At 53.0% G+C, this 26,516-nt stretch overlaps 1 protein-coding gene across 1 annotated transcript; it reads left to right on the top strand.

Annotated features, from left to right (window-relative positions):
• Window positions 1-9,080: 9,080 nt before the first annotated feature.
• Window positions 9,081-10,119, top strand: LOC542292 (male-gametophyte specific 1). Its single transcript, NM_001111881.2, has one exon. It carries the CDS (start codon window positions 9,208-9,210, stop codon window positions 9,718-9,720), a length of 513 nt encoding a protein of 170 aa, NP_001105351.1. The 5' UTR covers window positions 9,081-9,207; the 3' UTR covers window positions 9,721-10,119.
• The last annotated feature ends 16,397 nt before the right edge of the window (window positions 10,120-26,516 follow it).

Raw genomic sequence — 26,516 nt, 5'->3', positions numbered from 1 at the left:
GGATAATCTCCACGGATATGGTCGCGGGCGGGTATTTACTCTAACCAATCTGAACCCGACCCATTGCCATCCCTAAACAAGTTGTTGTAATGCCATGGTCATAGTGTACTAATATATTAAGGAGTAAAAAAATATAAGTTAATGAATTGGACTGTTAATAAATTAAATTTTAAATATAAGCAAGTAAGTATGAGATCAAAGGGAAATATTTTAGGTCGGTCTCATTTGGTTCATTAAAAAAGCTGCATTGGGCTCTATCTTCACGCCTAATTAGGGATACAACAAAACCTTATGGTTATGGCCCTTCTCCTACGTATTATTTGTGAGATCCAGTATATATTGTACACGATCAATGAAGGGAAAGACCGCCAAAGCTCCACCTCATCCTCTTAGTGTGGAGCTACGTTGCCCTAATGGTGTCGCAGTCCATCCTCCAAAAGTATAATCTACGAGTTCTTACATATCTAATGGCTAGGGTTCGTATGCAAGGCCCTACAATATCTTATAATATTGTGAATTATGATCTTATCTTGAAATAGTGTATGAAATTATATGTACATTTGGTTGGGTGCAGTTATCAAGATATGTGCTTGATTCATTTAGGGCTTGTTTGGATAATCTGATATTGAAGTGGATTGAGGTGGTATGTGGTGTATTGGAGTGTAATATGAACTAATTTTTTTTCAATCCCCTTCAATACACCTCAATCCACTTCAATCCCACTATAACCAAACAAAGCCTTAGGGAATTTGACAGGTCCACTAAAGAGGTACGTCGCCGATTTTTATGTCGTGGTACTGAACTGAAAATGTGTTGTCCTTATGTCACTGAGTAATCACATTTTCCCTTTGCTAGATCATAGGGCTTGCGACACTCTTGCGGCAATTTCTATCTACGTGATTGGATGTCTGCTTGCGGACGATAAGATAGGCCAAATCAAGCACCTTCAGTTGCACGCATGGAAACACAAACACAGAAAAATAGCGTCTGTGAGACTGTGACAAGCCAGGCTACAGGGAGACAGACGCTGATTGCCCAGACAACCAATCATATTGTATATGACCCTCGTATATCCAGGTAATCCTATTCTTGTTTAGTGCGGCAGAAGCAAACATTTGATGCCACAAATGATATAGATAAAGGAGCTATGTACGTGCTCTGATATCTCTATACATGAGAAATTATTTAGGTCTTGTTTGTGTTGGGGACCTTCGGCATCTGAAGGTCCTCAAAAACAGGATTTAATAGTGTTTCTGGAGTATAATGTGTGAACAGGTATCTTCGGACTCAAGTCAGGCATCACAGTAGACCAGAATAATACGAAGGTTGGTGAAGCGCCGAAGGTGTAAGCAGGAAAGCTTCGGCAAGACAGCAGCAGTTGAAACCGACTTAAAGATGAAAAGGCTATTTAGACCTCGACAGATTACTATAGGTTTATTATTAAGTGTAAAGGGCATTAATGTAATTTTGCACGGGCTACGTCCCGTGCCTATAAATAGGTGAACAGTATTCCCGTACTGTTCACGCTGACTTGGCATTCGCTTTTTGCGTCACGCTTGTACTGTCATCTCATTCCTATTGAAGGTACACTTGTAATTCAACGATATTTCTGTTTGTACCTAATAATAATATATAATTGTTCATGTTGTCTTTTATATTCTTTATATTTCATCCTTCGTCATTGTTTAATGAATTTATGAAGGTACGTCCTTCATAACCTTCGTCCGTAAACCATTATATCCTAAGGGAAATAATGCTTCGAAGGACGAAGGACCTTAACGATTAATATTTTCTATGTTGCCTTGTTCTTAACTCATAGCACTTGAGAACAAGTCTCCAACATTGGCGCCCACCTCCGGTGAACTCACTTCCACTCTGAGTTTTTTGAACACCTTCGGCGATCATAAACCTTCGTTATGGCGCCGAAGAAGGCTTCAGCGACTGGGGCTGCAGCTCTGCAACCACTGGACCACAATCAGGAGACAGTCTCCCTGCGGGAGGCCCGAAGCCAGAAAAGGAAGGCTGTAAGCCCGACACCACCAGAGGACGAGATAGATCAAGAAATCAGAGATATGGAGATGCTTCATCAACAAGTACAGAGGAAGAAAGAAAAGATGGCCAGGCTAGCTGAACTGCAGAGACAGATAGACGAAGCCTCTGAAGAAGTTCGTCATCTTGCCCAGGATGAGCAGCACCGAAGGCCTCAACACCAAGACCTTCATCAGGAGGGTTTTCCCAACGAAGATGACTGGTATGACAATTTCCATCATGGGAATTTCGTTTTTGATGATGCTTCTCCTCTGTCCGCTGAGCTGCAGGCTACACCTTGGCCTCCGTCCTACAAGCCGCCCCAGCTTCCCGTATTTGATGGCCACTCAGACCCGAAGCAGTTTTTGATGAGCTATGAAGCAACAGTATCTTCGTATGGTGGCAATGCTTCAGTTATGGCCAAATCTTTCGTTATGGCTGTCAGGAGTGTTGCTCAAACCTGGTATTCCTCCCTTCGACCAGGAACGATCACTTCATGGCAGAAGCTGAAGGATTTGTTGTTAACTAGCTTCCAAGGATTTCAGACGAAGCCGGTCACTGCTCAGGCTCTGTTCCAGTGCACCCAAGATCACGAAGAATACCTTCAGGCGTATGTCCGAAGGTTCTTGCGTTTGAGGGCACAGGCACCAATGGTTCCCAATGAAATTGTCATTGAGGCCATGATCAAGGGACTTCGACCAGGACCGTCAGCTCAGTACTTCGCTCGGAAGCCTCCTCAAACTTTGGAGAAGCTGCTCCAGAAGATGGACGAGTACATTCGGGCTGATAATGATTTTCGCCAAAGAAGGGAGGAGGCTTTCAGGTTTTCTGAAATGACCAGGGGCTTCGGAGGGAGGTTCTACCCGAGGCACGTGAGATCAATTCATAACTCTACACAAAATGATGATAGAGGAAGCCAACAGCAAAGGCCACAATGTTCCTCACAGGCTTCGGGGCAACAGCAAAGCTCCTTCCGACCACCAGCTCCAAGAGGCAGAGGCGCCAGGGGCTTTGGAGGAAGATTTGGCGATCAACCAAGAAGAATCTTTTGCTTATTCTGCGGTGAGAACAAAGGCCATACTACCAGGATGTGCCATGTTACTATTCAGAAGCAAAAGGAAATAGCTGAAGCAGCAGCACAACAAGCTCAGCCGAAGCAGGTCATGCATACAGCTTCGTATCATTCGCCCTACATCCCAGAATATGTGGGCAATCATCCTGCAGTTTCTGTTGCTTCGGCAAGTCAGCCTCAAGCTTCCTGGCAACAGCCTCCGCCTCCACCTCCGTTGCAACAAGGCCAGCAGCCAGAAGGGAGCCAGTATGCTCCACACCAGAGGGACTTCAGAGAGCAGTCCGAAGCTCGTACAGTCAATAGCACTGTGCCAGAGTCAAAGCACATCTATTGACAAATATCCTACCTTAATAGCAATCTTTTTCATTCAGTTTTATTTTCTGTAATAAAGGACATTGTTTAGGGTTCATGTAATTAGTTTCGTTGATTCCTACAAGGAAAATATATTTTCTTCACAGGCTTATATTGATTAAAATTCAAAGACTTGTGATAACAAAGACGACCTTCGAACTATCGAAAATTCTTCGAAGCAACAAAAAGTCGTTCTAAGGAACGCAGAGTAAGTTTACCGAAGTCACAAAAAAGTCGTTCCAAAGGGAGCGCAGTGTAAGTTTTCTGCTCCAAAGTCGTTCCAAAGGGAATGCAGAGCATACAGCGAAAAGTCAACGCTGATACCGCTTAAGTAAAAGGCGAAGCGCGAAAAGTCAACGCGAATACCGCTGAAAGTAAAAGGCGAAGAAGCTCCTAAGGGAGGCTTACAGCGAAAAATAAACGCTGATTCCGCTGAAGTAAAAGGCGAAGAAGCTCCTAAGGGAGGCTTATAAAAGATTGTGTTTTATTGCAGGGATGCGTATGTATCTTCGGAGTAAACATCATCTCACATAACATAACATCATCGCATCATTTCGCATAGCATAAGCATCATACATCATTTTGCACATGGCACAAGAGGTGGACACATTATCAATCTACGGAAGAACGCTTTGAAAAAAGAGAGAAATCAGTCACAAAAAGATACATCATTGATCTTCGGAAGGGTAGCTTCGGAGAATATTTTTACGAAGCCTGGATATTATTCATCAGAACATTGGATATTGTTGTGACAATGAAAAGTTCTTCTTCACGAAGCATGAAAAGAAGGGAAGGTGTTTTTTCGTCAAAGACTCAAAAGCGGTACGTGTAAAGTTTCATGCATCGTAAAGAATTGACTAACAAAAATAGGTATATTACATTTGCGGTTACAAAATGTTACAGTATATTACATTTCAGAAGTTTTCACAAAAAAATTTAATCTTCTCTCAAAACGACTTCTGCAGCCTCATTCAGGAGCCGATTGACGACTTCGTCCATAATATCTTCAGCCATCTTTTTAATTTCGTCTTCTCCTTTCGGCTGAGGGCCCGAAGACGTTTTAGCAGGATCTGAAGTAAGACAGGATACGGCTACATTGCTATTACAAATCGCAAACAAATCTTAAAGGCTAAAGATTACAACACAATAAAAACTATTAGTTAATACCTAATTGACCTTCGGCCTCTGCGCTCTTTTCAGCAGCCTCAGCTACTTCTCTAGCATCGTGAATGCCCTTTTCACTTCTTCGAATAATTTCTCCGGCCATTTCTCGGCCACCATTATCCCAGATATCGGTAAAAAATTTTCCACCAATTATACTAGCTTCGGCCGAAGGATCTCTTGCATCTTCAAAGGACAAAGCAGCATCGGACTGTGCTAAAATTTTTACATGTTCGCAGCCCTTCTTCTCTAAGATGGTGGCAATCCCTCTGGCACCAGAGAAGGCACATATATCTCCTCGGCTATTTAAAATTTCTTCGAAGGCCTCAGCTTCGTGGTCGATCCACTCGATGGGACCTTCGGGATTGCCTCTCGTAAAGTTTTCTTCGCTTGAGAAGGCGCTAACCCTGGCGAAGCTAGCTTTTAACCTCTTAACACACTCTATAGATTTGTTATAGCATCTCTTTCTGGACGAACGAAGCTCTTCAACAGTTATTTCTAGGTGATCGGCCCATTGGTCGCTGAGTTCTCGCTTTGTTTCTTCAAGTATGCGTTCTTCCTTGGCTCTGGCCAGTTGTTTCCGAAGATCTTCAATTTCCCGCTTCTGAGCTTTAGCTTGACCTTTAAAAGCAGCTTCGTCTTCCTTTATTTTATTTATCAATGAGTGTAATATTTTATCTTTTTCAAGACCTTCGTTCCTCAGTTCAATAACTTCGGAACGAAGGTTGCTCAGGGCTATAGAACACCCTTCGTCTTCAGCATCTTTCTGTGCCCTGAGGGCATTGCTAAGTATCAGGCCCTGCAAAGAGAAATATGTGTGCGTTAATAGGTTTAAACAAACGAAAAATTTTGGACTCAACAAAAAATACAAGGATTTCATTTGTCGTACCTTTAAGCTATTGTAAGCTAGGCTGTCGGCCAGATCGTTCTTCGATAGCACCGAGAGCCCGTCTTCTAAAGTTGGGAATCCGAAGCTCCTGCTCATCTCCCGGCAGACAGAAATTTCCTTGCTGTCGGGGAGACAATACAAGAAGTCTTCTTCTCCACTACCATTGAATATTAACGCCCCCTTTGGATATTTCAGTTTTTGGGCGTAGTGCTGGGCCTCTTGCTCTTCTTTTTCTGATAGTTTTTTCCCCGAAGCATGACGAACAATATAATCACGAACTTTGGGGGATGCTTCGGGGGCAATGACACCGGTTTCTTCAACAAAAGTTGGCTTTGTTATTTTTTCTGCCTCACTTTCCAAGGATTTTATCTTTGCAGGCTCTGAGGGCCCAGCTTCGGCTTCAGTCTCTTGCCCGGGAGCTTTAGAACCAGAAATTTCAGTTGTTGTTTCAGAAATGACAGCAACCCTCTTCGGAGGTGTGCTTGAAGATTTGATTGTTTCCAGTACATCTAGCACATTAGCCATTCTCTTTCTTTTTGGAGTCACTGCTGGCACTTTTTGATTTTTTACTGTCTCAATGTTTGCTGCAGGACTCAAAACTTCTGATGTTTTGGATCCCTCAGTTGCTTCTTTTACTTCTTCCATTTTTTCTGTGGACGGCGCTTCGGCCTTCTCTTTTGTTTCTGATAACAAAATCTTTGATTGTTCCAATTTTATCTTTGTTGGCACTTCGGCCGTTTCTGCGACTTCTGGCAGCATGGTTGGCTCGGCTGGTTTTTCGGCTTCGGTGGCCGAAGAAGTTTCTCCGGTAAACTCAGGCACCGAAGCTGGTTCAATATAGCGCGGCCGATGTGTAAGGACCTTTATCTTCTTTCTTTTCGGTTCTGGCTCGCTAGGAGTAGTTGCAGCTTCTTCTTTTGCAGAGGTTGTGTTTTTTCTCTTCTGCCTTCGAATGGGATAGCAATAGTCAGGGTAGACAAACCCGATTGCATCAAATACCCGATTCAGCCTCTTCTTTTTTCGGCCTCCGAAGGCTGCTGACATTGCAGTGTCTTCGGCCTTCGAATAAGCCCCAAGCAGTTCATCACTTAAATTTTCAATACTTTTTAACCAGTCATCATCTGGCTCAACGAACTTATCTCCAAATTTAAAAGTGTACTTCAACCTGATAAGTCCACCTTCGTCGGCCTCTTTTACGGTTTCTTGTGGCATTTCCCATTTCTCCGCGAGCGGTCATACCCTGAAGGCAATATGCTCTTGTACTAAGTCTCTCGTTCCAATGAAAGAGCAGACTGCGCCGAAGGCCCTCTGGCATTCTTCGGCAGCTTCATTCATTTCAACCTTCGGCCTCCGAAGGCCGAAGCTTTGCCAGATAGGGTGCATAATTATACCTTTGATATCTTCTCGTATTGTCAGATCATTCTTCACATAAAACCATTCTGTCATCCAGTCGCCGGGCCATCTCTTCCGAAAGGTTGGCACGGGGCAGCTTGACCCGGACCGAGAAACAAAACTGTAGCAACCAAAGTTATTGTGATACTGTTCCTTACCCCAAGGTTTTGTCTCATATGATAATTCGTGTATATTACAGAAGCTTTTTGCATCAGGCTTCAGACCTTGGCTTCTCACGGCCCACACGAAGATATTCAGCTTTATAATTGCCTCGGGGGTAAGCTGATGGAGATAGATTTCGAATATTTTCAGCACCTCCACAACGAAGCTGTTCAAGGGAAATCGCAGTCCAGCTTTCAAAAAGCTTCGGTACACTACAACTTCATTCTCTTCGGGATGTGGGCAAGTTTTTTCCCCTTCGTCCGCCCTCACAATGGACAAATCCCGGAAATACCTTCCTCTCATATTAACAAGATGATTTTCTTTGATAGTTGATTTACCATAAACTGAATGGCTTGGTCGCCAGGGACGATCTTCGGAGTCTTCCCCACCACTGTCCACATCATAGCTGTCACTGTCACCAGTATCCTCAGACAAACCTTTCAGAATCTCCTTGGTGATTTTTTCTGTGTTGGTCTTTGACATCGCTATAAGAAACCCCAAATTTTTCTCTTCGTCAAGGCTCAGTTTCGTCTCAGCAGCAGTCTTCTTATCTTCGGACATCTTCGGAGACACTAAAAAACTATTTTCAAAGCCGAAGCTTTAAAACTAAAAGCTTAGCAGATCGTAGTACACAAGAGCTAAAATTTGAGTGAGCGGGAGCAGTTGGCCAGAGAGCGTGTCAAATGCGTTTGCGGTATGGCCGTATTTATACGCCAAGTGCGTTGAAAATTCAAAGACCCCGCTTGTCAGTGAATGTTGCTATTCTAGCAAAGGGAAGGTATTTTTTCGGACCTTCGGCGTAAAGCCTTCGTCCAGATCGCAATCTAAATTTATTATTTTGAACAAATTAATATTGCGAGGGGCTACTGTTGGGGACCTTCGGCATCCGAAGGTCCTCAAAAACAGGATTTAATAGTGTTTCTGGAGTATAATGTGTGAACAGATATCTTCGGACTCAAGTCAGGCATCACAGTAGACCAGAATAATACGAAGGTTGGTGAAGCGCCGAAGGTGTAAGCAGGAAAGCTTCGGCAAGACAGCAGCAGTTGAAACCGACTTAAAGATGAAAAGGCTATTTAGACCTCGACAGATTACTATAGGTTTATTATTAAGTGTAAAGGGCATTAATGTAATTTTGCACGGGCTGCGTCCCGTGCCTATAAATAGGTGAACAGTATTCCCGTACTGTTCACGCTGACTTGGCATTCGCTTTTTGCGTCACGCTTGTACTGTCATCTCATTCCTATTGAAGGTACACTTGTAATTCAACGATATTTCTGTTTGTACCTAATAATAATATATAATTGTTCATGTTGTCTTTTATATTCTTTATATTTCATCCTTCGTCATTGTTTAATGAATTTATGAAGGTACGTCCTTCATAACCTTCGTCCGTAAACCATTATATCCTAAGGGAAATAATGCTTCGAAGGACGAAGGACCTTAACGATTAATATTTTCTATGTTGCCTTGTTCTTAACTCATAGCACTTGAGAACAAGTCTCCAACAGTTTGGTTATTCCTATTCCACGTGGATTAGATGAGATTTAGATAAAATTAGAAATAATTTTGACTTACTAGGGATTTAAACCAACTCAGTCCCGTTCAATCCACATGGATTGAGATTAAAACAACTATTGAGATTTTATTGTATCAACACTCAACACCGATGTGTTTTTATAATACATCTTGCGTGACATTTGTCCAAGTACTATGCTAAATATGAGAAGCTGCCATTTAGTGATTCTATATACTATTCACTTATGGATACATTTAACTGATACCGTTTTGTTGAGCGCGTCTTATTTAGTTTTACATAGCAGCATAGAAGATTAGAAGTCGCAAATCCAACTTTTGTGGACCGCTGAAAAACTCAACCAAATTCGACATATTTTTCACCTCCCCATGCCACAAAACTAGGTCAAAACGGCTTTCTGGCCGTCGGCCACTATTTCTACGGGCAGCCAGACAAATCTTCGGGTCTCGCAGATTATTTAAGGACACCACAGGCTGCGTTACGAAACCAGGCCAGATTTGCCACCCTCGTCTCACCCTCCCTCCCTCACACAAATAATAAGGAAAGGTCCCGCCCTTTTCCTCCGACATCCACAAGGGGGGAGGGGAAAACACGTACATTCACCCGGCGGCAATAATGGCCTCGGTTCCGGCTCCGGCGACGACGACCGCCGCCGTCATCCTATGCCTATGCGTCGTCCTCTCCTGTGCCGCGGCTGACGACCCGAACCTCCCCGACTACGTCATCCAGGGCCGCGTGTACTGCGACACCTGCCGCGCCGGGTTCGTGACCAACGTCACCGAGTACATCGCGGGCGCCAAGGTGAGGCTGGAGTGCAAGCACTTCGGCACCGGCAAGCTCGAGCGCGCCATCGACGGGGTCACCGACGCGACCGGCACCTACACGATCGAGCTCAAGGACAGCCACGAGGAGGACATCTGCCAGGTGGTGCTGGTGGCCAGCCCGCGCAAGGACTGCGACGAGGTCCAGGCGCTCAGGGACCGCGCCGGCGTCCTGCTCACCAGGAACGTTGGCATCTCCGACAGCCTGCGCCCCGCCAACCCGCTAGGCTACTTCAAGGACGTGCCGCTCCCCGTCTGCGCCGCGCTGCTCAAGCAGCTGGACTCGGACGACGACGACGACCAGTAAACTATACCACGGCGGCGTCGCGGACATGCTGCACAAAACTACAACGATACAGAGCGAACGCATGGCATGGATAGCAGTATCTACGGAAAGAAAAGGAAGAAAAGGAAAATAAAAAATGTATCAGAGTGCTTGATTCACTTGCTGCTGTCACCCATTCCCCGTTCTTAACATAACATGTGGGCCGGCTTGGCCCAGGCACAAGCCTATCTACGCATGGCCTACGGTCCGCTAAAATATAGCCCTAATTATGAGCCGTGTTGTGCCGTCACATGGATCGATCCAGCGGCATACGATACAACCCACAATTACTTATGTGTGATGGGCCGGCCAAAAAAGCCTAAGATGTCGTAGTGTGCTAGACCGACTCATATATATAAAACATTAAAACATATTGTCGGGGACCATAATTAGGGGTACCCTTAAGGCTCCTAATTCTCAGCTGGTAACCCTCATCAGCGTAAAGCTGCAAAGGCCTGATGGGTGCGATTAAGTCAGGGATCAGTCCATTCGAGGGACTCGATCACGCCTCGCCCGAGCCTAGCCTCGGACAAGGGCAGCCGACCCCGGAGGATCTCCGTCTCGCCCGAGGCCCTCCTCCAGCGGCGAACATATTTCCGGCTCGCCCGAGGCCCTGTCTTCGCCAAGAAGCAACCCTGACCAAATCGCCGCACCGACCGACCAAATCGCAGGAGCATTTAATGCAAAGGTGGCCTGACACATTTATCCTGACGCGCGCCCTTCAGCCGACAGAGCCGAAGTGACCGCCGTCACTTCGCCGCTCCACTGACCGGCCTGACAAAAAGACAGCGCCGCCTGCGCCGCTCCGACTGCGGTGCCGCTTGACAGAGTGAGGCTGACAGGCAGTCAGGCCCGGCCGCAGGCACCATAGGAAGCTCCGCTCCGCCCGACCTAGGGCTCGGACTCGGGCTAAGCCCCGGAAGACGGCGAACTCCGCTCCGCCCGACCCAGGGCTCGGACTCGGGCTAAGCCCCGGAAGACGGCGAACTCCGCTCCGTCCGACCCAGGGCTCGGACTCGGGCTAAGTCCCGGAAGACGACGAACTCCGCTCCGCCCGACCCAGGGCTCGGACTCGGGCTAAGCCCCGGAAGACGGCGAACTCCGCTCCGCCCGACCCAGGGCTCGGACTCGGGCTAAGTCCCAGAAGACGACGAACTCCGCTCCGCCCGACCCAGGGCTCGGACTTGGGCTCAGCCCCAGAAGACGACGAACTCCGCTCCGCCCGACCCCAGGGCTCGGACTCCACCCTGGCCTCAGCCGACGATCTCCGCCTCGCCCGAACCAGGGGCTCGGACTCGACCTCAGCCACGGAAGACAGACTCGACCTCGGCTTCGGAGGAGCTTCCACATCGCCCAACCTAGGGCGCAGACCAGCCACGTCAACGGGAGGCGCCATCATCACCCTACCCCGAGCTGACTCGGGCCACGGGGAACAAGACCGGCGTCCCATCTGGCTCGCTCCGCCAGATAGGCAATGATGGCGCCCCGCATACTCTGTGACGACGGCGGCTCTCAGCCCCCTTACGGAAGCAAGAGGACGTCAGCAAGGACTCAACAGCTCTGACAGCTGTCCCTCCGCCAAGCTCCGGCACTCCTCCGACGGCCACGACATCACACCAGCTGGGTGCCAAAATCTCTCCGGCTGCCACAACGGCATGTACTTAGGGCGCTAGCTCTCCTCCGCTAGACGCGTAGCACTCTGCTACACCCCCCATTGTACACCTGGATCCTCTCCTTACGCCTATAAAAGGAAGGACCAGGGCCCTCTTAGAGAAGGTTGGTCGCGCGGGGACGAGGACGAGACAGGCGCTCGCTTGAAGCCGCTCGCTCCCTCTCCCGTGTGGACGCTTGTAACCCCCTACTGCAAGCGCACCCGACCTGGGCGCGGGACGAACACGAAGGCCGCGTGATTTCCACCTCTCTCACGCCCATCTCCGGCCACCTCACTTCCCCCCTTCGCGCTCGGCCTCGCGTCGACCCATCTGGGCTGGGGCACGCGGCGACATTCACTCGTCGGCTTAGGGACCCCCCGGTCTCGAAACGCCGACAGTTGGCGCGCCAGGTAGGGGCCTGCTGCGTGTTGACGAACAACTTCCCGTCAAGCTCCAGATGGGCAGTCTCCAGCAACCTCTCCAACCCGGGACGGTGCTCCGTTTTGGGAGTCTTGAGTTCATGTCCCTCGACGGCAGTTACGACATGATACTCATTCCACCGCCGGGCGACAGCGACAATGGCGGCCGACAGCCCGCCCGCCGGCGGAGGAATCGACGACGTCTTCCCCGCGTGTTGGAAGAACAACCTTCGAGCTCACTCCGCCCTCTTCCCCGCCGACGGAGGGGGAGGCGGGGCAACCAAGGCCAAGCAGGAGGCAACGCCTCGTCGGCTGTCGAGCGAGTCGATAGCGCCAGCACCCCAACGGGGGGCACACCGGGCATCGACCTCGCGCTTGAGACGAAGACGAGCGCCGTCTCCCCGCAACGCGCCGATTCCGGGCAAACGGACGACGCCAGCGCGCTCGCGAAAGGCTTGTTGGACGTCACCCTCGTACCTGAGACGACGGTGCAGTCAGTTCCCGACGTGACTTCATCACCGCCCGTCGACCAAGAGGTACCGACCGATTCCCATCCCACGTCTTTCGGATTCAGCCTCGACCCGCCTAGCGGCTTCGCTTTGGCGGGCGCTCTCGTAGAGGCAAGTCCAAACCCTCTGGGGTTTCGTATGCAGTCACCTTGGGACCGGCTGACGGACGCCTCGACCTACGGGCCCTCTGGGTCTGAGGAAGACGACGAGCCCAGCTTCTGTTGGGATTTCTCTGGACTGGGCAACCCCAGTGCCATGCGGGACTTCATGACCGCATGCGACTACTGCCTTTCCGACTGTTCCGACGGTAGCCGTAGCCTCGGCGACGAGGACTTCGGCCCAAGCCGCGAATGTTTCCACGTCGATCTAGGGGGTCCCTCCGAAGGCAACCACCTCGGCATGCCGGGGGACGGTGATCTCCCTAGGCTGGTGCCTCGCGTTGACATCCCACGGGAACTAGCTGTGGTCCCCGTTCAGGCGGGGGGCCATGACCCACAGCTCGAGCAAATCCGCGGGGTGCAGGCCAAGCTCGACGAGGGAGCAGGAGCGCTTGAGCCGATCCGCCGGGACGTCGGGCAGGCATGGGCGGGCCAACCTCCGGCCGGAGAAATACGTCATCTACCCCAGGGCTTCCAGCACCGCATCGCCGACGATGTCAGGGTCAGGCCGCCACCCGCATCCAGTGGGGTCGGCCAGAACCTGGCTGCAGCAGCAATGCTCCTCCGTGCGATGCCGGAGCCATCAACCACCGAGGGGCGGCGAATCCAGGGAGAGCTCAAGAATCTCCTGGAAGGCGCCGCGGTCCGGCGGGCCGAGAGCTCCGCCTCCCGAAGGCAGGGGTACCCCTTGGAACATCATGCCGCGACTTCCCGATTCATGCGGGAAGCCTCGGTCTACACCGGGCGCACGCGCAACACAGCGCCTGCGGCCCCGGGTCGCCTCGGCAACGAGCACCATCACCGCGACCGTCGAGCCCACCTCGACGAGAGGGTGCGCCGAGGCTACCACCCCAGGCGTGGGGGACGCTACGACAGCGGGGAGGATCGGAGTCCCTCGCCCGAACCACCCGGTCCGTAGGCCTTCAGCCGGGCCATACGACGGGCGCCGTTCCCGACCCGGTTCCGACCCCCGACTACTATCACGAAGTACTCGGGGGAGACGAGACCGGAACTGTGGCTCGCGGACTACCGTCTGGCCTGCCAACTGGGTGGAACGGACGATGACAACCTCATCATCCGCAACCTCCCCCTGTTCCTCTCCGACATCGCTCACGCCTGGTTGGAGCACCTGCCTCCGGGGCAGATCTCCAACTGGGACGACCTGGTCCAAGCTTTCGCCGGAAATTTCTAGGGCACGTATGTGCGCCCTGGGAATTCCTGGGACCTTCGAAGCTGCCGACAGCAGCCGGGAGAGTCTCTCCGAGACTACATCCGGTGATTCTCAAAACAGCGCACCGAGCTGCCCAACATCACCGACTCGGATGTCATCGGCGTGTTCCTCGCTGGCACCACCTGCCGCGACCTGGTGAGCAAGCTGGGTCGCAAGACCCCCACCAGGGCGAGCGAGCTGATGGACATCGCCACCAAGTTCGCCTCCGGCCAGGAGGCGGTCGAGGCTATCTTCCGGAAGGACAAGCAGCCCCAGGGCCGCCCATCGGAAGATGCCCCCGAGGCGTCAACTCAGCGCGGCGCCAAGAAGAAGGGCAAGAAGAAGTCACAAGCGAAACGCGACGCCGCCGACGCGGACCTTGTCGCCGCCGCCGAGTACAAGAACCCTCGGAAACCCCCTCGAGGTGCCAACCTCTTCGACAAGATGCTCAAGGAGCCGTGCCCCTACCACCAGGGGCCCGTCAAGCACACCCTTGAGGAGTGCGTCATGCTTCGGCGCCACTTCCACAGGGCCGGGCCACCCGTGGAGGGTGGCAGGGCCCACGACGACGATAAGAAGGAAGATCACCAGGCAGGAGAGTTCCCCGAGGTCCGCGACTGCTTCATGATTTACGGTGGGCAAGCGGCGAACGCCTCGGCTCGGCACCGCAAGCGAGAGCGTCGGGAGGTCTGTTCGGTGAAGGTGGCGGCACCAGTCTACCTAGACTGGTCCGACAAGCCCATCACCTTCGACCAAGCCGACCACCCCGACCACGTGCCGAGCCCGGGGAAATACCCACTCGTCGTCGACCCCGTCATTGGCGACGTCAGGCTCACCAAGGTCCTCATGGACGGAGGCAGCAGCCTCAACATCATCTACGCCGAGACCCTCGGGCTCCTGCGTGTCGATCTGTCCTCGGTCCGGGCAGGCGCTGCGCCTTTCCATGGGATCATCCCGGGAAGCGCGTCCAGCCCCTCGGACAACTCGACCTTCCCGTCTGCTTCGGAACACCCTCCAACTTCCGAAGGGAGACCCTGACGTTCGAGGTGGTCGGGTTCCGAGGAACCTACCACGCGGTGCTGGGGAGGCCATGCTACGCGAAGTTCATGGCCGTCCCCAACTACACCTACCTGAAGCTCAATATGTCGGGCCCCAACGGGGTCATCACCGTCGGCCCCACGTACAAACACGCGTTCGAATGCGACGTGGAGTGCGTGGAGTACGCCGAGGCCCTCGCCGAGTCTGAGGCCCTCATCGCCGACCTGGAGAGCCTCTCTAAGGAGGTGCCAGACATGAAGCGTCATGCCGGCAAGTTTGAGCCAGCGGAGACGGTTAAGGCCGTCCCCCTCGACCTCAGCGGCGACGCCTCCAAGCAGATCCGGATCGGCTCCGGGCTCGATCCCAAATAGGAAGCAGTGCTCGTCGACTTTCTCCGCGCGAACGCTGAAGTCTTCGCGTGGAGTCCCTCGGACATGCCCGGCATACCGAGGGATGTCGCCGAGCACTCGTTGGACATCCGAGCCGGAGCCCGACCCGTCAAGCAGCCTCTGCGCCGATTCAACGAGGAGAAGCGCAGAGCCATAGGCGAGGAGATCCACAAGCTAATGGCGACAGGGTTCATCAAAGAGGTATTCCATCCCGAATGGCTTGCCAACCCTGTGCTTGTGAGAAAGAAAGGGGGGAAATGGCGGATGTGTGTAGACTACACTGGTCTCAACAAAGCATGTCCGAAGGTTCCCTACCCTCTGCCTCGCATCGATCAAATCATGGATTCCACTGCTGGGTGCGAAACCCTGTCTTTCCTCGATGCCTACTCAGGGTATCACCAAATCAGGATGAAAGAGTCCGACCAGCTCGTGACTTCTTTCATCACACCCTTCGGCATGCCATGCCGTTCGGCTTGAGGAATGCGGGCTCGACATACCAGCGGTGCATGAATCATGTGTTCGGCGAACACATTGGACGGACGGTCGAGGCCTACGTCGATGACATCGTAGTCAAGACGAGGAAAGCCTCTGACCTCCTTTACGACCTTGAAGTGACATTCCGATGCCTCAAGGCGAAAGGCGTCAAGCTCAATCCCGAAAAGTGTGTCTTCGGGGTGCCCCGAGGCATGCTCTTGGGTTTCATCGTCTTCGAGCGGGGCATCGAAGCCAACCCGGAGAAGATCGCAGCCATCACCAGCATGGGGCCCATCAAGGACTTGAAAGGCGTACAGAGGGTCATGGGATTTCTCGCGGCTCTGAGCCGCTTCATCTCACGCCTCGGCGAAAGAGGTCTACCTTTGTACCACCTCTTAAGGAAGGCCGAGTGCTTCACTTGGACCCCTGAGGCCGAGGAAGCCCTCGGGAACCTGAAGGCGCTCCTCACGAAGGCGCCTATCTTGGTGCCCCCAGCTGCCGGAGAAGCCCTCTTGGTCTACGTCGCCGCGACCACTCAGGTGGTTAGCGTCGCGATTGTGGTCGAGAGGCAAGAAGAGGGGCATGCATTGCCCGTTCAGAGGCCAGTCTACTTCGTCAGCAAGGTACTGTCTGAAACCAAGATCCGCTACCCACAAGTTTAGAAGCTGCTGTACGCGGTGATCCTGACACGGCGGAAGTTGCGACACTACTTCGAGTCTCATCCGGTAACTATGGTGTCATCCTTCCCCCTAGGGGAGATCATCTAGTGCTGGGAAGCCTCGGGTAGGATTGCAAAGTGGGCGGTGGAAATCATGGGTGAGACGATCTCGTTCGCCCCTCAGAAGGCCATCAAGTCCCAGGTCCTGGCAGACTTCGTGGCCGAATGGGTCGACACCCAGCTACCGACAGCTCCGATCCAACCGGAGCTCTGGACCATGTTCTTCGACGGGTCGCTGATGAAGACAGGAGCCGGCGCAGGCCTACTCTTCGTCTCGCCCCTCGGGAAGCACCTACGCTACGTGCTACGCCTCCATTTCCCGGCATCCAACAATGTGGCTGAGTACGAGGCTCTGGTCAACGGATTGTGGATCGCCATCGAGCTAGGGGCCCGACGCCTCGACGCTCGCGGTGATTCGCAGCTCGTCATCGACCAGGTCATGAAGAACTCCCACTGCCGCGACCCAAAGATGGAGGCCTACTGCGATGAGGTTCGGCGCCTGGAAGACAAGTTCTATGGGCTCGAGCTCAACCACATCGCTCGGCGCTACAACGAGACTGCGGACGAGCTGGCTAAAATAGCCTCGGGGCGAACAACGGTTCCCCCGGACGTCTTCTCCCGAGATCTGCATCAGCCCTCCGTCAAGATCGACGGCACGCCCGAGCCTGAGGCACCCTCGGCCCAGCCCGAGGTACCCTCGGCACAGTCCGAGGCGCCCTCGGCTCAGCCCGAGGCACCCTCGGTCCAGCCCGAGGTACCCTTGGCACAGTCCGAGGCACCCTCGGCTCGGGCCGAGGCACCCTCGGTTCGGCCCGAGGTACCCTCGGCCCCCGAGGGCGAGACGCTGCACGTCGGGGGGAGCGAAGTGGGGTCACGCCTGATCAAAACTGGCAGACCTCGTACCTAGACCTCGTACCTGCAATATCTCCACCGAGGAGAGCTACCCTCCGACCGAGCCGAAGCTCGGCGGGTGGCGCGGTGCGCCAAGTCGTTCGTCTTGCTGGGAGATGAGAAGGAGCTCTACCACCGCAGCCCCTAAGGCATCCTCCAGCGATGCATCTCCATCGCCGAAGGTCAGGAACTCCTGCGAGAGATACACTTGGGGGCTTGCGGCCATCACGCAGCGCCTCGAGCCCTTGTCGGGAATGCTTTCCGACAAGGTTTCTACTGGCCGACGGCGGTGGCCGACGCCACTAGAATTGTCCGCACCTGCGAAGGGTGTTAGTTCTACGCAAGGCAGACCCACCTGCCCGCTCAGGCTCTGCAGACGATACCCATCACCTGGCCCTTTGGTGTGTGGGGTCTGGACCTTGTCGGCCCCTTGCAGAAGGCACCCGGGGGCTACACGCACCTGTTGGTCGCCATCGACAAATTCTCCAAGTGGATCGAGGTCCGACCCCTAAACAGCATCAGGTCCGAGCAGGCGGTGGCGTTCTTCACCAACATCATCCATCGCTTCGGGGTCCCAAACTCCATCATCACCGACAACGGCACCCAGTTCACCGGCAGAAAGTTCCTGGGCTTTTGTGAGGATCACCACATCCGGGTGGACTGGGCCGCTGTGGCTCACCCCATGTCAAATGGGCAAGTAGAGCGTGCCAACGGCATGATTCTGCAAGGACTCAAGCCTCGGATCTACAACGACCTCAACAAGTTCGGCAAGTGATGGATGAAGGAACTCCCCTCGGTGGTCTGGAGCCTGAGGACAACGCCGAGCCGAGCCACGGGCTTCACGCCGTTCTTTCTGGTCTATGGGGCCGAGGCCATCTTGCCCACGGACTTAGAATACGGTTCCCCGAGGACGAGGGCCTACACCGACCAAAGCAACCAAGCTAGTCGAGAGGACTCGTTGGACCAGCTGGAGGAGGCTCAGGACAAGGCCTTACAACACTCGGCGCGGCACCAGCAGTCCCTGCGACGCTACCACACCCGAGGGGTCCGGTCCCGAGACCTCCAGGTGGGCGACCTGGTGCTTCGGCTGCGACAAGACGCCCGAGGGCGGCACAAGCTCACGCCCCCCTGGGAGGGGCCGTTCGTCATCGCCAAAGTTCTGAAGCCCGGAATGTACAAGCTGGCCAACAGCCAAGGCGAGGTCTACGGCAACGCCTGGAACATCCAACAGCTACGTCGCTTCTACCCTTAAGATGTTTCCAAGTTGTTCATATACCTCGCTCCCACGCAAAGTTTAGTCATCAAGGAAGGGTCGGCCTCGCCTCGGCAAAGCCCGACCCTCCCTTGGGGGCTAAAAGGGGGGAACCCCCTCTGCGTCGAATTTTTTCCTCGAAAAAAGATCCTTTCTGCCAGAATGTCTTTCGTGCTTTTTGACTACTTCGAAAGCGGATCCTGAAAACGACGGAGTACACGTAAGCAGCCAAGGCTGACCGAGCCAAGGGACTCCTACGCCTCCGGGATACGGATACCTCACTCATCACCTTCTGCGATAAGTAACTCACGTTCGGATAAGTGATTCCGCGGACTGAACAAGTCTTCACGTTCGGAAGCTCTTCTGCCGGAGCGATTCTTCGAGCCTTCTCAACTGCGTCGGTGACAGAACCCCATGGACGGGTAAGAGTGCGCGTAAGCGGCAAGGCCGACCGAGCTGAGGGACTCCTACGCCTCCGGGATACGGATACCTCACTCATCACCTTCCGTGAGAAGCAACTCTCGCTCGCACAAACAATTCTGTTACCGACAAAAAAGTCCAGATACTCGAAACAAGAGGAAAAAGAGACGCGGCTTTACAACACGGCGAGGGTGTGTTTTGGCCTCGGCGGCCGCAGAAAACACACGCTACAAGATAATCCGATCCCGCAGGCTCGGATCCTGACGGCTAAAGGGAGCAGCAGCGCCCCCGGCGTCAACAACACCTTCGGCGAGGCCCGACCTAGCCTCGGATGGCGACGCGGTCCAAGGGTCTCTGCTCTGAAGGACAACGTCATCACCAAGCCCGGGCCATCGCCGCTAGGGTCTTCTCCGAGAATCCGGCCCGAGCAGGCGGCTCGGCCGGTCACCCCGGGGCCTCGGCCAGCTGTCCTCCAAGGACATCAGCCCGGCCCGAGGCCTCGGCAGGTCAATGCCGGCGTCGGTCCCGCTAACGGACGACCCGACCAGGCTCCGGCTGACCAGGTCTTCTTTTCGAGCCAACTCCGCCTCTGTTCGCGCTGACACCGCTACCGCTGGCCTCGGCTCATCGAAGAGCGGCCGAGGGGTTCCTCTAACTAAGCAAGGGAAGCCTCAGACAACAAGGCTGACCGAGCCGAGGGAATCCTACGCCTCCGGGATACGGATACCTCACTCGTCACCTTTACACGAGGCGACTCACGCTTGGCGAAGCGGTTCAGACAACCAACAGGCGAGTCCTAGTGCTCGAAAATGAGGAAAAAACACGGCTCCGTGCCGAAATTACATACATGTTCAGGCCTCGACAGCCACGATGAACAAAAACACTGGCATTCAAAGTGCCATTACAAAACGGAACTCCGGTTCCACCTCCGCAGGTACGAACAACCCCACTCGACGGGGGGGGGGCCTGCGGAGCAACAGAAGACCAACGGGCGGCTCGCCGTCGCCCGCTCCGACAGCAACGACGACGACCCCCGCTCCGGGGGGCCGAATTGCAGCAGCGAGGGCCTCAGGGCGGATGCTGCTGCAATCTTGCCCTCGCCCACGCCGACGCTCGAGGGGCGAGGACAAGTACAAAGAGCCGGAGGCCCGAAGCGCGGATGGTGGTGGTGATCCCGTCGGCAACAGGGACTTCTCGAGCCGCCTCCACCTCGGCACCGACGACAGGGGCCGTCAGCCCTCCGGCAGATCCCCACTCAGATCCTCCCGGACGAGTGGGGCACCGACCTCCGCACGGAGGCGCCGTACCGGTGCAAAGGCAGGACCGCCCCAGAACACGAACGCCGCCCTGGCAGCGCGCGATATCTTGGGCGGTCCTCCCGTGCACACGGCGCGGCAGCCGCCTTCCGGCAGGAGGGGGCACCCACTACACGACGGTTCACTTACAGCGACCTACGGTTGGTTGCTAAAACGACCTTCAGCGACCTACGGTTGGTCGCTAAAAACCTTTAGCGACCCATAAGGATGGTCGCTGTAAGTGCCGTCGCTAAAGGCTTTAGCGACCGACATCTTTTTAGCGACCGACCGTCCGTTGCTAATATTGTATATTTAGCGACCAATCGTGGGTTGCTGTACTATAGATTTAGCAACCAACCGTAAGTTGCCATACTATACATTTAGCAACCAACAGAAAGTCACCCTTTTTACAGTTTTTATTAATAATAATATACATTTAATTAAGCACCATAAATCACAAATTTTTATACACAAATCATAAAGACATACACAGTTAATCAGTATACCACAGTCATAGATCCATCACATAAACACAAAAGCACCACAATTATATATTCACAAAAGCATCACAATTATAATATCATTCACAACTAGATCACTAATGTTTCATATCACTCCAGCTATTGTTCAAAAGCCAACAACTACATCACTCTAGCACAATAATCACAAAGAATTGAGGGTAACAACAGCTCCTCTCATTTTGCTCTACATACTTTCTTATGTTCCCCTAGCACAATAAAAACTTAAGGACAATCCAGATTATGATCCATGCTATAGATCTTGTCTGAAGCATCCACTCAATGAACTCATTTGACCGTTCTTGCTGAGGTTTGGCGCCGTTTTGATAGTTCTGGAAATATGTTGATTCTGATTTGCGGTTGATGTACTGCGTACCACCTGTGTCTTCCGAGAGCCAGACCTAAGGGTGTTGAAAATCCTCTCCAGCGAGTATCTTTTATGATGGGAAGTTAAACAAATCAAATCAAGCACTGACGTAGAGATCTGAGCAACTTTTACGATGGGAAGTTAAACAAATCAAATCAAGCACTGATGTAGAGATCTAGCTAACCTGCGGTACAAATTTAATTAGTATGGACATGAAAACAGAAGGGGCAGCCTAGTTGGACAGGTTTTACGAACCTTTGCATCTCCACATGATTAATATCTCCTAAAAGGGAAAAGAACTCCTTAATGTCTTGCACAGTTGCACTAAGAGAGACATTGGTGACCTTCACTGTCCTCACCTGCAATAAATGGAATATTAATATGAGTTCTGAAATAAGTACTAAAGACTATAATGATTGACAAAACGAGGGAAGGGTCAGTGGATATTAGTTCCTTTGGCCTATTGACTTGAGCTTTCTCATTTGCATACATGTAAACCATACCCAGGCTTGTGAAAATCTGCTAAGAAGCACTAAAAAGACAAACATTATCTCTATCATAGAAGCAAGCTTAGTAGATACTACCGTTGGGATGCCTGTAAAGCTCATGAGCTAGATCTCATTGACTTTTTTTTACAACTGTATAAACGGCAGAGAGGAATAGAGGATCCAAGTATTCCGTTCAAACTTGCATGCATATAAAGGTATGATGTCTCCTCAGACTGCTATCCCCAACAGAACTTCGCCATCGCCGGGTGCCAAGTTGGATCTTCTGTAGGACACTTGCTATAAAACTCGTTTCCCCATCACCATAGCCGATCATACGGAAGAGAGAGAAGCTGCAACGATGGATGAATCGTTGGCTCGGTCGTGCTATGCAAGGGAGCTATGGAGGTTCAGCTCGTTCCACCGCCTATGTGCTTGGCCGAGTTGGGCGTTGAGAGATAACCGAGGCCAGGGAAATCGCTCACCGGTGTGTAGCGCCGCCTCGGATCCGCACTCCGTCGCGGTTGGGGAACCCTACTGCTCATTCTCCGATAAGGTGACTCCTAAGCCATTCAATATCGCGCCTTGTATTGGCCATGGCGCCACCGTGTCTCTGCTTGATTGGATTGGCTTCGATGCCGATTGCAGCAGCGCCGGACGCAGTACGCCGGACGCCGGAGCTGGAGCGCAGCCGCGCCCACGCAGGAGCAGAACGCCGGGAGCAGTGGAGCCTGGAGCGGACGCCGGGAGCAGTGGAGCGGACGCAGGTTGGGCGCTCGCTGCGTGGCCAAGGCCTGGCGCGGGTCCGGAAGCATGGCGTGAGGAAGCTGCAGGGGAGGGAAGCGAGGGAGAGAAGCTAGAGGAGAGGAGGGAGAGGGAGAAGGGATGGCGGCGGCTGCTAGGAGCCAGGGGCGGCGGCTTAGGGTTAGGGAAGGGGCAGGGGGCGGCCGGCTCATGGGCCTAATGGGCCAAGGGTTAGTTAGGTTAGTTTTTTTTCTTTTTTTCTATTTCTTTTTTTCTAAATTCAAAATCATATTTTAAATAACCCTAAAATTCATAATAATTAAACCAAAATTATTTTTAGTGGGCATAAGGCTGAGAGTAGCTTGAGCGGTGGGTAAGAGAAAATTTCTAGTGGGAATCAAGATCGGTACCACTCCAACGCCGAACACCGGAGACGAGCCCGACAACGTCTGCTCGCCCTGGAAGGCGGGTGTTCGATGGCGCGAGACGGCGAGAGCCGAGAGGAGATAGACGGTGACGGGGATAATTCTTCCGTCGCCGCTCCGTCACCTCCCCCGGAACCAATGAGGACCGAGCGCAGGGGCACGACAGGGCTAAGGGCGAGCTCGGCGAGCACCAAGGGTGAGGTGGCGGCGGCACCCTCCACGGCTGAGGGAGGGGCGGCCATGGGAGAAGTGACGGCGGCTGCGCGCGTGGAATAGGGTTCGTTTGTTTGTTTAGTAGGCCTTTAGATGGGCTTTGGTGAGTAAATAAGAAACATAAAAATCACATACCCCTATAGCGACCCACCATCAGTCACACAGTTACCTCTATAGCGACCGACCATAAGTCGTTAAATTTCTAGACTTTTAGCGACCCACAGACCGTCGCTATAAACACATTTAGCGACCAACCGTCGGTCCATACCTTTTAGCGACCAACCGTCGGTCCCAAATAAGGGTCGCTAAAGATCAACCGTCGTGTAGTGACCGGGAGCCAAGCTGACGAGCCCGACGCGCTGAGGCTGACGACGCCCGCCGTCGACCGGCCCCGCGTTGTCGAAGTCCGACCAGCCCGCAGGGCCAGTGAGCGCCCTCTCCCTCGAACGCCGAAGGAGAGGCCGACCCACGAACCCGCGCGGGAGGTAGAGCTCCGGCTCAGCCCGGCCTCCACCCCAGCGAGGATGATGAACATCCTTGAAGCTGAGGGTGGGACCAAGATCGCAGCCCGGCTTGCTTCTCCCCACCCAGGGGCTGGTGGTCACCGTCTCGGGTGACCACCGGCGTAGGGGTACAGCCGGGCTGGCCGATGAAAATCCTTGAAGCCGAACGATGGCTGAAAGGTACCAACTCCCACGGAGTTGCGTTTGAAAGTCGCCTAGAGGGGGGGTGAATAGGGCGAAACTGAAATTCTCAAAAATAATCACAACTACAAGCCGGGTTAGCGTTAGAAATATAATAGAGTCCGCAAGAGAGGGTGCAAAACAAATCGCAAGCGAATAATGAAGTGAGACACGCGGATTTCTTTTACCGAGGTTCGGTTCTCTCAAACCTACTCCCCGTTGAGGAGGCCACAAAGGCCGGGTCTCTTTCAACCCTTACCCTCTCTCAAACGGTCCCTCGGACCGAGTGAGCTTTCTCTTCTCAATCACTTGGAACACAAAGTTCCTACAAGGACCACCACAAGATTGGTGTCTCTTGCCTCAATTACAAGTGAGTTTGATCGCAAGAAAGAATCAAGAAAGAAGAAAGCAATCCAAGCGCAAGAGCTCAAAAGAACACAAGCAAATCTCTCTCACTAGTCACTAGGGCGTTGTGTGGAATTTGGAGAGGATTTGATCTCTTTGGTGTGTCTAGAATTGAATGCTAGAGCTCTTGTAAGTAGTTGGGAAGTGGAAAACTTGGATGCCTTGAATGTGGGGTGGTTGGGGGTATTTATAGCTCCAACCACCAAACTAGCCGTTTGGTGAGGCTGTCTGTTCGATGGCGCACCGGACAGTCCGGTGCACACCGGACATGTCCGGTGCGACAGCCACGTCACCAAAGCCGTTGGGTTCCGACCGTTGGAGCTCTGACTTCTGGGTTTGCCTGGATGTCCGGTGGCGCACCGGACATGTACTGTAGATTGTCCGGTGCGCCAGCATGGGCGTGTCTGACCTCTGCGCGCGCTGGCGCGCATTAATTACGCCTGCAGGTAGCCGTTGGCGCCGTAGTAGCCGTTGCCCTGCTGTTACACCGGACAGTCCGGTGTACACCGGACAGTCCGGTGAATTATAGCGGAGCTGCTGAAATGAATTCCCGAGGCTGGCGAGTTCCGGAGGCCACTCTTCCTTGGAGCACCGGAGACATGTCCGGTGTACACCGGACAGTCCGGTGAATTATAACGGAGTTGCCTCTGGAATTTCCCGAAGGTGACGAGTTTGAAGTTGGAGTCCTCTGGTGCACCGGACATGTCCGGTGGCACACCGGACAATCCGGTGCGCCAGACCAGAGGTGCCTTCGGTTGTCCCTTTGCTCTTTTGTTGAACCCAATATTTGGTCTTTTTATTGACTAAGTGTGAACCTTTGGCACCTGTATAACTTATGCACTAGAGCAAACTAGTTAGTCCATTTATTTGTGTTGGGCAATTCAACCACCAAAATTAATTAGGGACTAGGTTTAAGCCTAATTCCCTTTCAATCTCCCCCTTTTTGGTGATTGATGCCAACACAAACCAAAGCAAATATAAAAGTGCATAATTGAACTAGTTTGCATAATGTAAGTGCAAAGGTCTCTTGGAATTGAGCCAATATAAATACTTACAAGATATGCATGGATTGTTTCTTCATTTTTAACATATTGGACCATGCTTGCACCACATGTTTTGTTTTTGCAAATTATTTTTGTAAATCCTTTTCAAAGTTCTTTTGCAAACAATCAAAGGTAAATGAATAAGATTTTGCGAAGCATTTTCAAGATTTGAAATTTTCTCCCCCTGTTTCAAATGCTTTTCCTTTGACTAAACAAAACTCCCCCTCAATTAAATTCTCCTCTTAGTGTTCAAGAGGGTTTTGAGATATCAAGTTTTGATAATACTACTTGCTCCCCTTTAGAACACAAAGAGATACCAATTTGAAATTTACCAATTGAAAATCATTAATTTTAAAATTAGGGTGGTGGTGCGGTCCTTTTGCTTTGGGCCAATACTTTCTCCCCCTTTGGCAGGAATCGCCAAAAATGGATACATGGAATGAAATATAGGCCCTTGCTCCTAACTACTTTCTCCCCTTTGGCAAATAAAGCTGTCGGCGTTTCGAGACCGGGGGGTCCCTAAGCCGACGAGTGAGTGTGCCGCGTGCCCCAGCCCAGATGGGTCGAGCGCGTGGGCGAGCGCGAAGGGGGGAAAGGAGCGAGGAGGCCGGAGTCCGGCGAGAGAGAGGTGGGAATCCCGCGGCCTTCGTGTTCGTCCTGCGCCCAGGTCGGGCGCGCTTGCAGTAGGGGGTTACAAGCGTCCACGCGGGTGAGGGAAGCGAGCGGTCCCAAGAGAGCGCCTGTCCCCGTCCTCGTCCCCGCGCGGCCAACCTTCTCTAAGAAGGCCCTAGTCCTTCCTTTTATAGGCGTAAGGAGAGGATCCAGGTGTACAATGGGGGTGTAGCAGAGCGCTACGTGTCTAGCAGGGGGGAGAGCTAGTGCCCTAAGTACATGCCAATGTGGCAGCCGGAGAGATCTTGGCACCCTGCTGGCGTGATGTCGTGGCTGTCGGAGGAGCGACGGAGCCTGGCGGAGGGACAGCTGTTGGAACGGTTGTGTCCTTGCTGACGTCGCCCTGCTTCCGTAAGAGAGCTGAGAGCCGCCGTCGTCACGGGGCTAGCGGGGCGCCATCATTGCCTATCTGACGGAGCCAGCCAGATGGGACACCGGTCTTGTTCTCTGCGGCCCGAGTCGGCTCGGGGTAGGGTGATGATGGCGCTTCCTGTCGACGTGGCTGGCCTGTGCCCTAGGTTGGGCGACGTGGAGGCTCCTCCGAAGCCGGGGTCGAGTCTGTTTTCCATGGCCGAGGCCGAGTCCGAGCCCCTAGGCCGGGCGAGGCGGAGGTCGTCAGCAGAGGCCGAGTCCGAGCCCCTGGGTCGGGCGAGGCGGAGGTCGTCAGCAGAGGCCGAGTCCGAGCCCCTGGGTCGGGCGAGGCGGAGGTCGTTCGCAGAGGCCGAGTCCGAGCCCCTGGGGTCGGGCGAAGCGGAGGTCGTCAGCAGAGGCCGAGTCCGAGCCCCTGGGTCGGGCGAG

The sequence above is a fragment of the Zea mays genome, chromosome 10 (assembly GCF_902167145.1).
Source record: "Zea mays cultivar B73 chromosome 10, Zm-B73-REFERENCE-NAM-5.0, whole genome shotgun sequence".
NCBI lineage: Eukaryota > Viridiplantae > Streptophyta > Magnoliopsida > Poales > Poaceae > Zea > Zea mays.
The sequence above is the reverse complement of the archived record's forward strand: the minus strand, read 5'-3'. Positions and strand labels throughout refer to the sequence as shown.